We start from the raw sequence: 15,575 nt of genomic DNA, 5'->3' as shown, positions 1-15,575 counted from the left end.
TTTGTAGTGATAATTATACGCTATTCTGAATAGAATTTTAATATCAGATGTGAAACATCAGCTACCCTGCTGTATAAGAGAACCTTTTGCAGTTGCCTAGAAAACATGACTTTCATGATGATTATTATATACGTTTTGGACTGGATTTACTAGTTTGCCTTACATGAGGCCTCAGATAAACAAGTTTATCTGGTTCTGGTGATAGAGAGACAGAAAAGCCAGGGAGGGAGCATATTGTCAGCAATAACCCTTGCTCGTCTTCCATTGCGAATTCGGTCTGGTGCCGAAAGCTGATTTCTTTCCACCTTCCAGGAAAAAAAGCAAACACTTCTCTACTAAAATAAGCTATGCTTGCCCTGGAGGTGCAAGCCAAGATGATAAATAAGTCACATTCCTTTGTCTTCCAGACACTGGAATATGAGACTGAGTTAGGTAAGGCTTCGCAAGGAAATGCTAACGTCTCAGCTGTTAGTGTGTGGGAGCAGCCCCGTGTAGCTTGAACAGCAAGGCCAGCAGTGTCCCAGGCTTCAGGCAGTGCGTAGCTTCTGTCGTAGTCTTTGCTTTATCACAACTTTCAGTTAGCTTCTGCTCCTTTAATTCAGAGGTGTAAGCTCCAGGAGGAAGCAGTCAGTTCGAAGAGGAGATGCAACTCTCAAGAAACTTTCTCGATAAAAATGTGAGGCCCAGGAGTACAGGAGTGTTTTGCTGGTATTTTGTCCTGTCTGCCTGCAGGAGAGAGAAGGAGAAGACAAAAGGAAAAACAGGAATGGAAGCAGCTGAGCTCTGCCAAAAGTGGAGCAGAGAAAAAAGGTTCTAATGGTAGTAATCATGGTCTCTAGTGGCATCTCCAGAATAAAGAATGAGTGCTCAGATTATATTTTTATCAGGTAACTGATTGAATGAAAGGCATCAAGAAGCATATTTGGTCTCAAACTTTGATTCACATGATTCTCAGTACTTGTTTAGAGACCTAACAAAACTTTAAAACAAAAAAAAAAGTGAGGGTTAAAGGGGGAGGAGGAGGGATTTGCATCTTGCAGGGCTCTTCTCCATTTTTGTCCCCTCTTCATATCTGTAGGAGAAGTGAAAAAAGTGGATGTGGTACAGGGCTGGTTTCTTTATTCCTTAATAGATAAATAATACTAATTTGCAATAAGTATCATCAGTTCAGGATTCTAAAAAAATTATATATAAACGCAGCTGACTTGATTAGCTCATATATTTACCCTGACTGCATGCTTGACTTGAATATTTGCAAACGTTACTTTATTTTGTGGGCAGTCTATGCAAATTGGACCCACAGCTAAGGTTTCAAAGAGTATTGAAGCAAAAGCTTTCGAACTAGGCTCCAGGGTTCTGTACTTAAGTAGAGTTTCAGCAACAGTGTTATTGGGGATAAACTAATTGATAGATGCATTCCAGGTCTTCTTCGGGATGTAAGATGTGGGGCAATGCAAATAAATAGGATGGGTGCCAGCGTTCTGAAATTACAGGGCATGGTAATGACTCGAGGTGCTTAGGCTCTGTAATGGGAGAGGTCAGGCTTTCCAAGCTGTCCTGGTACAGCTCCAGTGCAGTTTCACTGGGATTTGTGAACATGGAGTGCTTCTAGAAAGCACTTGACATGCAGCAAGTGCTCAATAAAGCAGCGGTTTATTTTTAGGCAGCTGACTGTGGTTTTAGAGATTCTCATTTTAAGAGGTGGTTGTTTTTTTTTGTTTGTTTTTGGTTTGTTTTTTTTTGACAGAAGTACACAATATGGTCTCGTTAAGTCTGCTTCTGCTTTCAAACATTTGAATCGACAAAAGAGAAGTTGATAAAGGGCTCCGTGCTTATCTGTGAAGAGAAAAACGCCCCTCAGAAAGGGCTGTTTTGACCAAAATAACATGATTTTTTTATTTATTGTATTTTTACAGAGCCTTCTTCCGACCTCTTTGGTCTGTTTCAGATTTTGTCAGGGGAGTAAAACAAATAGCAGAGTACAATGGCTTTTAGTCTATTTTTTTTTCACTCTTTGTAGCACATCTTCCAAACTACAGTGAGCGTAAGCGGAGCAGCTGTTCCCTACGTTTCTTGGCAGGGTAGTCTGATGAGATACCAAACAGGAATGAGGTAGCTGCAGGCGTCTTGGGGAGCTGAGGCCGTGCGAGCGGAGGTTTTGACTTGGAGTTTGGGTTCTGAATTTGCAACATCGGGAAAAGCGCTGATGTGGAAGGCGAGGTCAAAAGCAAACAACGCGTGGTGTTAAAAACAAAACACGCAGGAGTTGAACAAAGGCTGAGTTGAAGCAGTTCAGCCCTTTAAGTTTAATGCTTGTGTAGGAGCTTTGACCAAAATACTGCTTCTCTAATCTTTATTAAACACAGTTATTGCGATAGCTTCTGAATACTTCAAGTGGCAAGAGCTCAGTAAAGGCAGGAAAGATTAGGCCATTCAGCTGTGCCTGATTCTCGGTTGCTGTTGGGGAGCTTCCATCCCAAATTTCATATGAATTCCGGCTCCAATTTCAAAGGTGTGAGGAAAACCTCAGTGGTGGGGGAACGTGAGGATCTGGAGCACCTCCGCGGCACGCACAAATGATCAAAAAGCAAATTGCCTTAAAATTGAAAAGCAGCAGGATGACAGCTCAGCGGATACCTGGCCGAGAGGAGGTTTGGCAGCGTGGCTTGGCGTGGGGGCTGCTCTCACCGCCCATCTCTGCACAGGGGCGAGGAGGTTCCTTAGCTGACTTTACAGGGAAGAGACAGAGCTGCTCATCCCACTCATCAGGGAGTGGATAAGCCGTCTGCCTTGCAGGGAGGAGCTGGCAGCTGGCCCCGGTGAGGTAAACAGGCTTTTTAAAGGAAGTGTTTGAGATCTGGGAGAGGCCTTTGGCCCAAGCTGCATTCTTTCTTGGAACTGTGCTGCCTGCATGGCTTAGGGCAGAATGGCGTGGAGGGTGAGAAACTGCACTCAGGGCTTGTTGATACAAATGATTTACACCTGAATTTACTCTCTTGTCCTGAAGCAAAAAAAAAAAAAAAAAAAAAAGGCAGCCTCCGCATGGTGCAACTCCTTTCCTGTGGAAATTGCCCTCTTGTATGGTCAAGAAGTAAGTTCTGGAGCAAGCAACTTGCAAGTAACATGTGTGTGCACACTTCTCTAGTGTCACCTCTTCTCGTGTGCCCGCCGTCTCCCTGCGCTGCGTTGCACTTCCAGCAGTGTGCATGGACCTCGCATGGTTTTGGGGTGGGTGTAGGATCCACGCCTCCTTGGTTCATGCAGAGTTCACAGCACTGAGCCCTTTGACGTGCCTGGGGATCACAGCTGCGCCCCGATTTCTCACCTTGTGAAGAGAACTTTCCGGGTGCAGCTGGATGCTTTTTGCCAGTCCTCCTGATGGTCTGAAAAACACAATGACTGAAGGAGGTGAAGGCAGCAGTCTGAACAGTTTGATAGGCATTTTTACAAAAGCTTTGTATGATTTGCCCCTGTATGAGTGACTCGGTGTCAGAGTGTTGCGGTGTATCAGAACTTAGAGGCATTGCCCTAAACGAGAAGGTTATGAGTGTATTGAGCACTCAGCACTCCAGCTTCCGTATTCAAAACAGGCTGGACACTATTGCAGGGTCCTAGAATCTGAGGAGGCAGCAAATTTGGAAGAACCGTGCACTGTACAGCTTACAATTCCTACGAATTGCCACTTTATCCTCGTGTAAAATCCACAGAGTGTGGGATTATGGTGCACAGCGCCTGCAGAGAATAGAAAATGCAGTTTCAGACAGTGTTTTCTTCTGGTCATTTCCAGGGTAACCAAAGTCCATAAATAGGTCAGCACAATCTTGAAGGGAACGGCAGAAATCACAACATCATTTCCTTATTCTTTCTGAGGACTATTAGGGTCAAGTCACCACTATGATTTTTGCTTTCATTGCCTTGCAAGATGAGCGAACAGCTTTGGGAGTTTTCAGGCCCGCAGGAATAATGGCAGCTGGACCAAGTCGAGTGCGCCTGGGGCTCTGGAGGGGCAGGGGAAAATGAAAAACATGGGGAAAAAACGTCACAGGTCTTTCTAGAGGAAGAAGAGTTACAAAATTTCTTGGTTTTGTTGATCTTCTTGGGGAAGAAAAGTTAGAAAAATAGAGAACTCTCCTTAGAGTCCCACTCAAATCCCAACTCAGTGTTTTGCACGTGACCGTGTTGGTAATGACTGAAGTTTTGCTCTATTCCACCTGGGCTTTCAACATCATTTTGAATTTATTCACTTATTTTTTTCTTTCAGCCAAGCTACTGCTGGCTTTGTACGAGCAGATCTTCTGGCTTACTACGCTACAGCTGCGGCCTTTGTAGCTGGATGGATATTCATTGACTTGCTCTTGTGATCTAGAAACTGCTTCATGTACAATTCTTGTCCTGTTGATGTAATGGATTTGGGAGATGGAGCAGACATGCTTATGGGCTCAGTAGTGGTGTTAAATAGGCAAATGGTTTATATCGCCTGCAGAGCAGTCCCTGCTATTGTTTAATCACAGCTGAATATAATCAGCATTTTGCAGGACTGGGAAGAGGGAGTGGTAGGGAAGTATTTCGGGCAGATTTTTGGTAGTGGTGTAGCGTCCAGCATATTTTATTTACAGTATTTAGCACTTTCTATGCTAAGGAATATTTAGAATATTTAGCACCTTTTGTGCAGACTCTGTGCCAGTTGTGTGGTTTTCCTTCACTTTGTTACATGTACACAGAAGATGAACATAGGATACCTGTCAGACCCACAGCTGGCTTGTATGTTTGCAGGCTGTGCTTCATATTGTTTGCTCATGAAATTATACAAACAGCCCTCAGAAAATCTGGCACAAAAGCTTCCTTTTCTAACAGCAGCTGATTTTACTTAGGCCTTTCAGAATCATTTTCATAGGACTATTAATGCAAATCAGCTGTAGCTATTAATTGTTGTCATTTTTTTTTAACAGAGCAAACTCTTGTTCATAATATAAGGACTAACAACAGTTTATTGAATGTATTGGTTTAGCAACCTATCATATGAATGTGGATCATTGTTGTCTTAGCCTGTTTCTCATCTGCCTAAGAGAAGGTGGTCCTTACTGTGTATATCCGCTGAGTTCTGTTAATAGCAGAGACTTTTTGTGACTGAGTTGAAAACTGTTTATTACTACATGAGTGCTGCATACAAGGAGAAAATAGCTGTTAAGCACTCTTAAACGGGTTGTGTCTTATTTCCCAGGTAACATGCATGTGTCACTGGCTGAGGCACTGGAGGTTCGGGGCGGGCCACTGCAAGAAGAAGAAATATGGGCTATTTTGAATCAAAGTGCAGAGAGCCTTCAAGAGCTATTCAGAAAAGGTAAGCATTTGAAAGGAGGAATATATGGAATGGAAACGTCTTGGTTATGTTTACCTGTAACATACTCTCTTGTTCTTCATAGACTCTAAACCCGCATAATAAATTGCTCCTAGGTGCATCTCAACCCTGAGGCTGTTTTCAGCCATTCCTTCATGTTCTGTCAGGACACACAACACGTGGTTTCATGTGGTGACAACTTCATTTTGGTAGGAAAGTACCACATAGTCTCTGTATTGTTCTAGACACTTAGAAATGAGATAGAAACATATAAAAAAGATAAATATCTCTGAGGCCATCAGAGCAATCTGTTGTAGTGTACTCTACAGCATAGTATAGTGCTGTCATGACCAGTTTGCTTTGAAGTGATTTAGTCCTGAGTGAGGTGAAGGTGAGCCACTGAAAACTTGAGCAGATGGTCAGGAATCACTCCCCAGAGTGGGTTTAGCAATCCGGGTATAGATACTGAGAGGAATGTGAGTGCATGTTTTTGCTTTCCAGGAGTTAGAAATAAATCTCCCTTCTTCCTACCTCCCCCAAAGTAGTTGGTTTTAAGGTGAGCATCTGCAGTGCTGCTAATGATCATCTGTTCTAGCATTTGATCTAAGTATGGTGCCCTTTTCTCCCTTAGGTTTTCCTTCCCTTTTTTTATAATCTGCAAGTCCTTAAGCTCACCCACCGTTTTTTTTCCTCCCCATTTTTATGAAGTTTTGGACTTAGGTGACCTGACCTCAGATAGAGCATGCATTTTGATGATGCATCTAGCATTTGAGAAAACATGTGGGGCTGTCATCTCCTTCTATCTAGGCATCCGTCTGTATGAGTATTTAACTTGATTCAGGAAAAATCACAAGTTCTCACTTTGAAAATGGCTATTGTTTTGCCACATTACTATGCAAGAGATGTATCTTGATTACTGAGGGAAAATTCTGATGTATTTTTGCATATTCTGTTGTATTTTTGCAAGGATTAGCTTGAATGTATAATCTTGCTGAAACTAAGGTTTTTAAGATACGCTTTAGAAAATATCTAGTCAGACAGTAGATCTGTCTCATACATGGATATATGTATCTCCTCTGAATAGTTCACAGAACTCCAAAAGAAGGCACATATGGGCAGAAACTTTCATACAGCACTTGATATCTGAGCAAGATTTACTTAAGATCATAATCATGAAATTAAAGGGGAAGCTGGTGTCTTCTCTCCTCTTTTTCTCTGTTGCATCTCTATGAAAACCATTTTTTTAAGACAGTGAGTTGGTGAGTCCACGGGAGACTTGAACTAAAGAGTATCTTGAAAGATTACAGGTTCATACCCGAGAATCAACACCATGAGCTCCATCTTGAAGTCCACCTGAAAGAAGCCAGCACCCTAAATACATAGCAGAGAAACTACTTAAGAAGAGTAGACTTAATAGAAGTCTCCACTGAAAACTGAGTAGTAATAGCTTGAGTAGTGCAGAAGAGTTATAATTACTGTGAAGGCTTCAAGGAAGCGTTAAGAATGAGAACACAGGCAGCCCTCCTTTGGAGGGACAAGTACTGAAAGATGAGAGCACAAAATGGAAATCTGCCCCAGGACTTGTGGTGTGTGCTTTTAAGGTAGGGGAGTGTTTGCCAGTCAAGACTGGCTAAGATGGCAGAAGTTTCTGGTCTTGCTTCCTATCAGTGAATACCAAAACACAGCTTCAGATAAAATCAGTGCCAGAAGATTGTCTCTTTTGGGATATGAAGGTGTTTTACTGAGTTGTTCTGCTAGTTCAGCAAATTATTTTCAGTCGCATGCTATTAATTAACCTGGGGTATAGCCCTGTGGTAAAATGCTCTTTAAAAGACACCTAAATGAAAGAGCTTTACAATGTAACAATGGTTGACAAAAACAACTTAATTCCTCCCAGCAAGATTAAGATAACCAGTCTTTAATGAAGATTTGGCTTTGCTAAGGAAAAAAACTGTAGACATCTTGTTTGGTCATCTTGAATATCAGTTTCTGTGCTGGCTTGTAGAGATGTGTTGCAGAGCTGCAGAACAGAATGCAAAGGTTCCTGTGGGCTTTCTTGTCTGACTCAATTTCATTTGCTCTTTGTGGAGGACTTGCAGCATATGGAGGATCCTAGGGAAATCCTGCTCTCCACAGTTAAATTTTAGAAATACAGGGAGCACAAAAGAGCTGTTCAGTGGCAGAAGTCAAATTGTCAGTTTTTCAGAACTGACCAGCCACTCCTGGGCAGAGGGCAACAAAGGCAAGCTCTGAGTTTTGGCAAGTTCACCACAGGCTTGACTCTGATCAGTCTCAGGGATGGTCTTTTCTTGCTCTTGTATAGCTCTGGATCCCCTGATAATGTTGTTTTGTAACTAGAGCTAAGCTTTGATATGTTTTCTATATTAAGTTTCTTTGTTTTAAAGCAGCATCAACAACAAAAAACAATTCAGCAGCATGGTCCAACTGTTTTGAGATCAGGAGGACAGAACAACCATGGAAATTGCCATCACTTAACTTGCCTTTTGTTGGAAACCTCCTACACCAGTCCAGCAACCACACACACTTAAAGGAATTGCTAACCCAAGCAACCATTGATGTATTTATTTATTAAATCCTGGTAGAATTTTGAAGTTGGCAATTCTTGTTCTTGTTCCACCAACTGAGAAAGTGTTCTTCAATTCATTTGTTAATTAAAGTAGTTTCAGGAAATTAGGGAAAACTACGTAGGCAAGTCTCTGTGACAGATTTAGTGACTTGTCTCTTGGTGCGTCTGTCTATTTATCCATCAAAGCACTGAATAAAAGAAGTACATAATGAAATTCCATGTTTTACATTCTTAATCACAGATCACACCGCGTCAAATTCAGTGACTGATCCATAGATGTGCATGTTTTTATGCTTATTTGTACTTACAGTTCTCAAAATTGTTGAACCCATTAAAATACTTAAAAATTTGATTGCAGTCATTATAAGCAGTGAAAAATTAGATGGAAATGCCCAGTTGCTAATCACTGATTTAGAAGATCAACTCTGGTAGCTGTCTTGTCAGCATGTTATAAGCTGTTAAATGGAGGAGAAAGACAATCCAGTACTCCTAGTTGCAGTTCTGACATCAGTTGTAGTGAAGTTGAAATTAATCTGGAGGTTTGAAAACGCCGATACCAGACCTGCCCTTCTCTTACATCTGTTTAATTATCTGCAATAACTATTTTGTTGTTCAGAGGGTGTATCAGCTGTTTCAGACATGCTGTATCTTGCAGTCAGTGCTGCATGAAGTCAAAGGAACAAGGCTTTGAAGTGAAGCATCTCGGAGGCGAGCGTGTAGGTATAAGGAGCGCGCTGTGCTCGCCGGCACTCAGGAGAGTAAGCCAGGCACTCTTCTAATTGAAGAGGTTGAACTGGAGAGGGTTTATCAAAACTTCAAAGTGGGAAAGACTCGGTGGTGTAAGCCACTCCTGTGCTGGAGTGTTTCCTGGGGTCTGGAAGTAGTCCCATTGTGTGTTCCTAGAGAAGCGGTGTCCTCAGAGGGAGAGGAGGAAGAGAAGGAGAGGAAACCTTTCTGATAATAGTAAGGCTGAGTGAAGACAATCACTGAACAGACTGGCTTTCTGCACAGAAATATAAACAGAGAGTGATTTATGTTTAAAAAAAAAAAAGGTGATACCATCTGAAAGTGCATGTGAGGAAAGACAGTTGTGTTTTTTTTTGGGGACCTGTAAATCTTGTCGAGTCATGCCACTGCATCTGCTTAGCTTGGGTAAGTTTAACGAAAGGGAAGAAGGCAAAGTGAAACGTGTTGATGGAAGCTGGTGGTGGGTTCCAGTAATCAGAGCTACTTGGTTTTAGGGGGAAAAGGGCAGGGAATGGATTCTTTCAGTTGACAGGAGGGAAGAGGCAATAAGAGGAAACAAATGCTCACTTTCCAGCAACCCCCCTGGAGGCAGGTGTTAGTATGTTCTTTTTCCCCTTCACCAATAACTGTTGCAAAATGGTTTATTTTTTCCATGTTGTGCTCACATTTGATCCTTTAGTGGAGGAGAAGGAATGAGGCCAGACTTTTAGATTTGGTTGGGTTTCTGGTCTTCCCTAAGCAAGTCTTGCTTTTTATTTGCACTCTTTCTGTAACTCTGCAGGGTGTGCTTGGGGTGATGGAAAGGCACGGCATGCTGTTACCCTGAGCAGGGAGAGTCCTGGGAGTGACAGGGGTTTCCCAGAAACTAGTCATTCACGTTATTTCTTGCTCCAGTCCTCTGAGGAAAGAGTAACTTTCAGTACACCTCCCATTCCTCCCTGTGCTGCTGGGTTCCGGTGGTTGAACGTCATGTCAAGGCTTTCTGCTCAGTCCTGTCCTCCTGCATCTTGGTGATGGCTCGGGAGCAACACAAAGAGGCAAACACTGAGAATCCTGTGCCTGTACGTTTTGGGTTGGTTTTGTTTTTTTTGTTTATTTGGGGTGTTGACTCTTTTAAGACATTTTGGTGTCCTGAAAGGGTTGAAATGTTTGTCATTTCCTACCACTTTTTTGCTAATTGCTATGGCCTAAGGGAGAAAAAGTAGGAGAAATCACAACTTGAAGAGCTTGAAGTCTACCTGTTGTTTAGGAATTCAGAGTTACCAGCCACCCCTATTGTAAAATGGATCAGTTTTAAACTGCTGCCTGAACTCGCTCTCTCTTAGAATGTTTTGTTTTGTTTTGTTTTTTCCTTTGGCAACTTGCATCCTGTTAAACCATTTAAAGGTTTAGAAGCCTTTCTTTTATTTTCCAGATGCTCTGCAGCTGAATGATCCTCCAGTTTTTACTGCCTTTAAAGCCAATTCACTCTTTTCCTTCAAGTAAGACCACACTATTTATCTGTGTCTTGGCACTGCTGGATAAACTGTGCTCTCACAAGTGTTTTGTTACCAAGCTGCATAGTTCGTGCATGAACTCAGAAGGCTGGCAGCACAGCACCAGCGTGGCCGAAAACCTCTTGGATGTAAAAGTGACTGGGAACCATACCCTGACTTGCAGCGCTTTCAGGAAGACAGGCTCAGCTCTCTTCTTGTATAATTTTCCCCAGTATTTTGGGCAATAGATTTCCCTCACTGCTCTTAGAAATGTTTCTGAAAGCCTTAAAGAGGAGATGACACAAATGTTATCTCTGGAAAGGAGTTCCTGTTGTTTTGTTCTGGTCCCTGGCTCTGGGATGCGTTCTGTCTTTGTTACTTTTTTCTATGGCACAAACAGTGAAGTGGAAGAGTAGAGTAACTTCAAAATATTATTTTCAGGATAAATTTGCAGTTGCAGGAGTTCTGAGGCAATTAATTTGATTTGTGACAGATTTGTGACCAGAGAGGGTGCCTGAAGAGATGATCTTGTGTACTTCATGCTGTGTGCTGCTACGTGCTGCAGTAAAATCACCATCTTGAACATAATTGATGATTTTTCCCACTCTATCAAGCAGATATCTTTTCATGGTAATACAAATGATGACAGGCTTAAATCTTTTTGAAGCTAGGGGTCAGTGGGATCCCCATGGGGAAGAAGGAAAGTACGTACTGCAGTGTGACAACTGGTGATTAATGTCTGCATCAAATTTTCCTCCTGGCCAAATGCATTTCATGTTGCTGAAGTAGCTCAGCAAATAGAATTCTTCAGTGATTTGGCTGTGTTTTGTTTTTTTAATTTTCACAGCTTGATAAATTCAGTATTTGGAAAAATGGTGACACTGGACAAGCTCTAGAAACAGAAATAAACGTGTACAACACTTATTAGTTCACCCATAGGTTTTATTTACTTTGCCTTATACTGATGTTGGTAGGCTCAAGTACCATACGTTGCTTTGTCTCTCCAGTTTATTTTTTAATATGATAGGAAAACCCTCTTGCTCCTGTGTATCCTCTCTGAACAAGAAGAGAAAGATCATTGTGTAGGGTTTTATATTTGTATTTTGTATATTTTTAGGGTAGGTTTTTTTGTTGTTGCTTGCAGTGAAGTGTGCTAGTTTCGATGGGCAGTTCAGCAGTTCTGTACCAGAGCTGAATGGATTTAGCCGGTGTGATCAGAGCTGCCTTCTGCAGCAATTACTTCCTTTGGATCCAGAAGATGAAGGCAGAGCAATGAAGTATGTCTGCTTCAGGCAAGAAGACTGAGAGCTTCTCTTCTATGTCATAAAAAGTGGGGAGAAACCATTTCTGCAATGCGAATTATAAACTTTTCATACCAGCTTTTAGCATAACACACTGATGAATTAGAAAAAGTGTAACAAACTTTCTGTAACCAAGTTCCTATGAAGAAAAAAAACATGAGTCACAGGGTAACAAAACAGCCTACATCCTGTGCTTTTTTTGGCTTGGGTTTATAAATTGAGTATTTTCAAGTTACTATTGAATGGGGACTTCTCTGTTTATGTGGAAGCTCTAAAAACTTCCAGAAAAAGTCTGTTTAAGTAGAAACATTTTAAAGTGAAAAGCACAAGTTTTTACAGGTCCACTTACTAATCGCTCTCAGGTGTTTAAACTTGAAATAATTAATTCAAGTAGAGTCTGCAGGATCTTCTAGAATGTTTGTTGCCCTCAGTGGTCCCTTTTCCTTTGTAAGGGAAAACTCTGTTTAGGGTTTTAAAGAGCGTTTGTAACACTGAGTGTGTTCGTCTTAGGTTGAAAAATGTATTGGTGGCTTCTCTGCTGAATGATTTTTTCTGCACGCACTGGTAGGAGGGGAAGCTTTGAGCTGCAGGAATTCAAAATTGGATGTTTTTCTGGATAATTGTGCTAGCCAAGTAATAATATAGTTCTGCTTTCCATGTCAGAGAATGTGGGACACCTAGAAGCAATTCCTTGGCTCTTCTTGGAGGAAGGGGAACAGAAGGAATGGAAGGGCTTGCTTGCTAGATCCTTTTACATCTGATACCTGCATGCAGTAATTTAAAACGTTTCCTAGGAGATTAGAAATATTCTAGATTACAAGATAGTTGAACAGCCTGGGCACCAGCACTGTGGGAGCATCCTGAGCTGATAGGAGAGTGGAAAATGTTGTTAGTGGTGATGCTGAAGTAGGAAATGGTTGTTCTGCTGTTGTTGCTTATTATGCAGAGGAGGAGGACTGACCTGTCCATCAAACGTGGGTTTCCTCAACTCTTTGAAACAGAGTTAATTTTTATTTTTACAGCATTAAAAGCTTGTGCCTCCTTCAGTGAAAGTGAGCTGTATTACTGTTAGAAACATAGAAAAAATATATTAACTCAAGAAAATGAGGAAAGTTTGTTTTTTTTTTTTTTTTTACTCTAAGTTCAGCGTTTGTTCTGCTGTTCTAAGATTTGAAAGGAGGATCTTACAAAGGGATTGGGTTTACTCTTTGCCCACTTCCGCTGCTGTCTCTAATTTTTTTATTTTTCAGTTCTGAAAATACTTTTTTCTTTGGGCTGGATCCAGCTGTAATGTCCCAAGACTTCTCTGCTTGTCCCAGTCCTATCAGCTGGTCTTAATACAGAGCATTCCTTTTCTCTGCTAACCTTGTCTTCCCTCTTCAGATCATTGCTGCTACAACCGTGCTATTAAGATAGCAGTTAACTCTGTTCTTAATGCAGGATCTCACCTTAATGACATGCATCCTACAGCATTTCATAGAATCAGAATCTTAGAATTTGATCATTTTAGATGTCAGCTGTGTTTCAGACATGAAATAACCTGAGGACAGGAGATCTGTGACGTTTTAGCAAGCTCTTCATGACCTTGGTGATATAAATAATGGCACAGAACTAAAGAAAAGAAAGACATATTACTCTTTAGTGTGATGAAAATTGGGTTACTATTGTGGTTATAAAGCATCACAGGTGGAAAAGGAAGCATTTTGATATTCAGTTTGTCTTTGAGCTAATAAAACTACATTAAGGAATGCCACAGAACAATCGTATGTTAATTTGGGGCTTTTTCTTTTCTTCTTTCAAATACAGCTGATCCTACTGCTCTGGGATTCATCATTTCTCCATGGTCTCTCCTGTTGCTTCCATCTGGCAGCGTATCGTTTACTGACGACAATGTGTCCCAACAAGATCTGCGAGCGTTCACGGCTCCAGAGGTTCTGCAGAACCAGTCTCTGTCATCTCTCTCAGACGTGGAAAAGGTAAAATACCTCTCCCATGGCAGAGAGCTGCTGCCTTTTCCTGTTGATGAGTTCACAAAATGGCTTTAAGCTGACCTTTTTGTTTCTGCAGTATTCTTGATTTCTATGCTTGATTGTTGGTTTATGTTGTGAATGCAAGAATCAGATTCAGCAAAGCAGGATACAACTGCCAAGCTCTGCAGTCATAGTATTGGAATTGTTTGTCTTGTTTCAGGAGAGACAACATTGTTGAAGATAGTAATGTTGCCTCAAATGTAATCTCTGAAGTTAGCATGCAATACAGGCCTTGAAAAACATCAGAAAAAACATTCTGAATGGCACATTTGTGACATTCTTCAGAAATGATTGTGTTCTTTGTTCCATGCTGGGATTCATTTAGTACAGTACTTTTTTCTATTTGAAAAAAAAAAAAAATAAAAAATTGAGTGGTTAATATTTAAGGCCACATTGTGATGTTTCTTTGTCTTCAGGATAGAAATCATCAGAAGGACCTCTGGCTTGTAAACTTGAGCAGGCAGCATATCAATAAACAATGACCAAATACTGGCATGCAGCACAAACACACTTCTGGTTAATCCTCTCTGATTACAGATGTGCAAATTTATTTTGTGATAGCAATATAACTCTGCTTGCTACAAGGTGATGACAGAATCAAGCCTCCGCTGCAGCAGTTGTGTTGCTTTTTGTATTGGGAAACAGTTGTGTGTGGAAATGTACAAGCTTTGGCTTTACATAAGCAAATTCTTCACACAGTCACCTATAAACTAAATAAAACCCTTTAGCTTGTGGTGTCACGTCTTAGCATTAGGTTGAAGCTTCGAGCTTTGGGCTTAGGATAAATTAACCTGGTTTGTGAATTAACTCTGCTTAATTCCTGCAAGTGTATTGTCCACACTGGCAGGTGAAAAAGGAACTGTTGCAATACCCTGAGATAGTAAAAACATTTGGAAAAAAATGAGCTGCTCCCATTCTTGTTCCCAGTTTCTAGCCTTGCAGATAAATCAGAGCTGTGCCCCCAGTGTGGTATTCATGCCTGGGTGCTTCCAAGATATCGATCCTCTGGGGCTATTTGCTTTCTTATATGGCAGGGAAAAACTACCTGGAACAAGGCAAGGAGGTTAATCTTCACTGGAAAGACACTGGTGAAGCAGTCCAATAATGGTAAAACAATATCAAACATCTCACATGGGGAATAACCTAGCAAGACTAACAAATTTTACTCCTGGCATAAAATTGCAACTCTAAATAATGATCTCTTTTTATTTCTTCCCCTTGTATTGTATAAACACTTTAGTCTTATTATGGCTCTATTATTTGGAGATATTAGAGCTGATAAATAACTGGTCCATGCATCCTTTTTTCTGCTCGTTTCCCTTCACATTAGCAACATACTGCGTGCTGGAGTGTACGCTGTTAATTTTTTGTGACTTCATGTTTCTTAGGTCTTGTTTTGCACATGCTGACTTAATTTGAAACACATTTAAACCTCTTTTTTGTTGTTCTGTTGCATCTCGGCATAGTTTGCTAGACTCATCTAGTGGAAATCTTTGGTGTTTTCCTCTTTTGGTTCTTGTTCTGAAATCAGACCCTGTCTGCAAGTTGGGCTTTCTTGTTTCCTCGTTTCTTCTGGCCTCTGATCAGCCAACAAGAGTCGCATTCAGCTCTTCAGCTATGACTTCACTTGCTGGACGAATGGAACAGAGTATTCAGTGATAACTGTTGGACAAAACAATAGTCACTCAGTGAATACCCTTTTGGTTCTTTCAAGACACTCGGTCAAATTGAATACAAACCAAGCCTGATCTAATTGCGAGCCAATTGGAAATGCAGTTAGCAAACCATTTGAAGTTATAATAAGAGACGAATCTGGGAATTGAATTTGGCATTGATTTATATATTGTGGAAATTATTACAAGTATTGCAAAACAAAGATGAACCCAAAACTTTTTGGGTAAATGCTTTAATTTTTAAGAGGGGCATGTGATGTTCTTCAGTCAAAGATTGCTTCTTCGGGAGAGACAGATGAGTGTTTTTCAGTCTGTGTGCCCATTAGTACTGTACAGAACCACCTATTATTTACGGATCATTTGAAATTACCAAAATTCCTGTTTTTTTATTATTTTTTTTACAACACTTTTTCAGGAGATCTTT

General features: G+C 41.0%; 1 protein-coding gene across 5 annotated transcripts in view; it reads left to right on the top strand.

Moving 5' to 3' along the window:
• Positions 1–15,575, top strand: part of PTPN13 (protein tyrosine phosphatase non-receptor type 13) — a 109,066-nt gene that overhangs the window by 18,298 nt on the left and 75,193 nt on the right. For 2 of the 5 annotated variants that reach the window (XM_068680523.1, XM_068680522.1), the window contains exons 1-3: positions 867–887; positions 5,222–5,341; positions 13,255–13,424. In XM_068680523.1, the coding sequence (XP_068536624.1) occupies positions 5,227–5,341; positions 13,255–13,424 (285 nt within the window). In that variant the 5' untranslated portion in view covers positions 867–887; positions 5,222–5,226. Of the gene's footprint in view, positions 1–866; positions 888–5,221; positions 5,342–13,254; positions 13,425–15,575 lie in introns of those variants that run through there. The other 3 variants (XM_068680524.1, XM_068680526.1, XM_068680525.1) reach the window with 3 other exon arrangements.

Source organism: Anas acuta, chromosome 4, assembly GCF_963932015.1.
Source record: "Anas acuta chromosome 4, bAnaAcu1.1, whole genome shotgun sequence".
Taxonomy (NCBI): domain Eukaryota; kingdom Metazoa; phylum Chordata; class Aves; order Anseriformes; family Anatidae; genus Anas; species Anas acuta.
The sequence above is the reverse complement of the archived record's forward strand: the minus strand, read 5'-3'. Positions and strand labels throughout refer to the sequence as shown.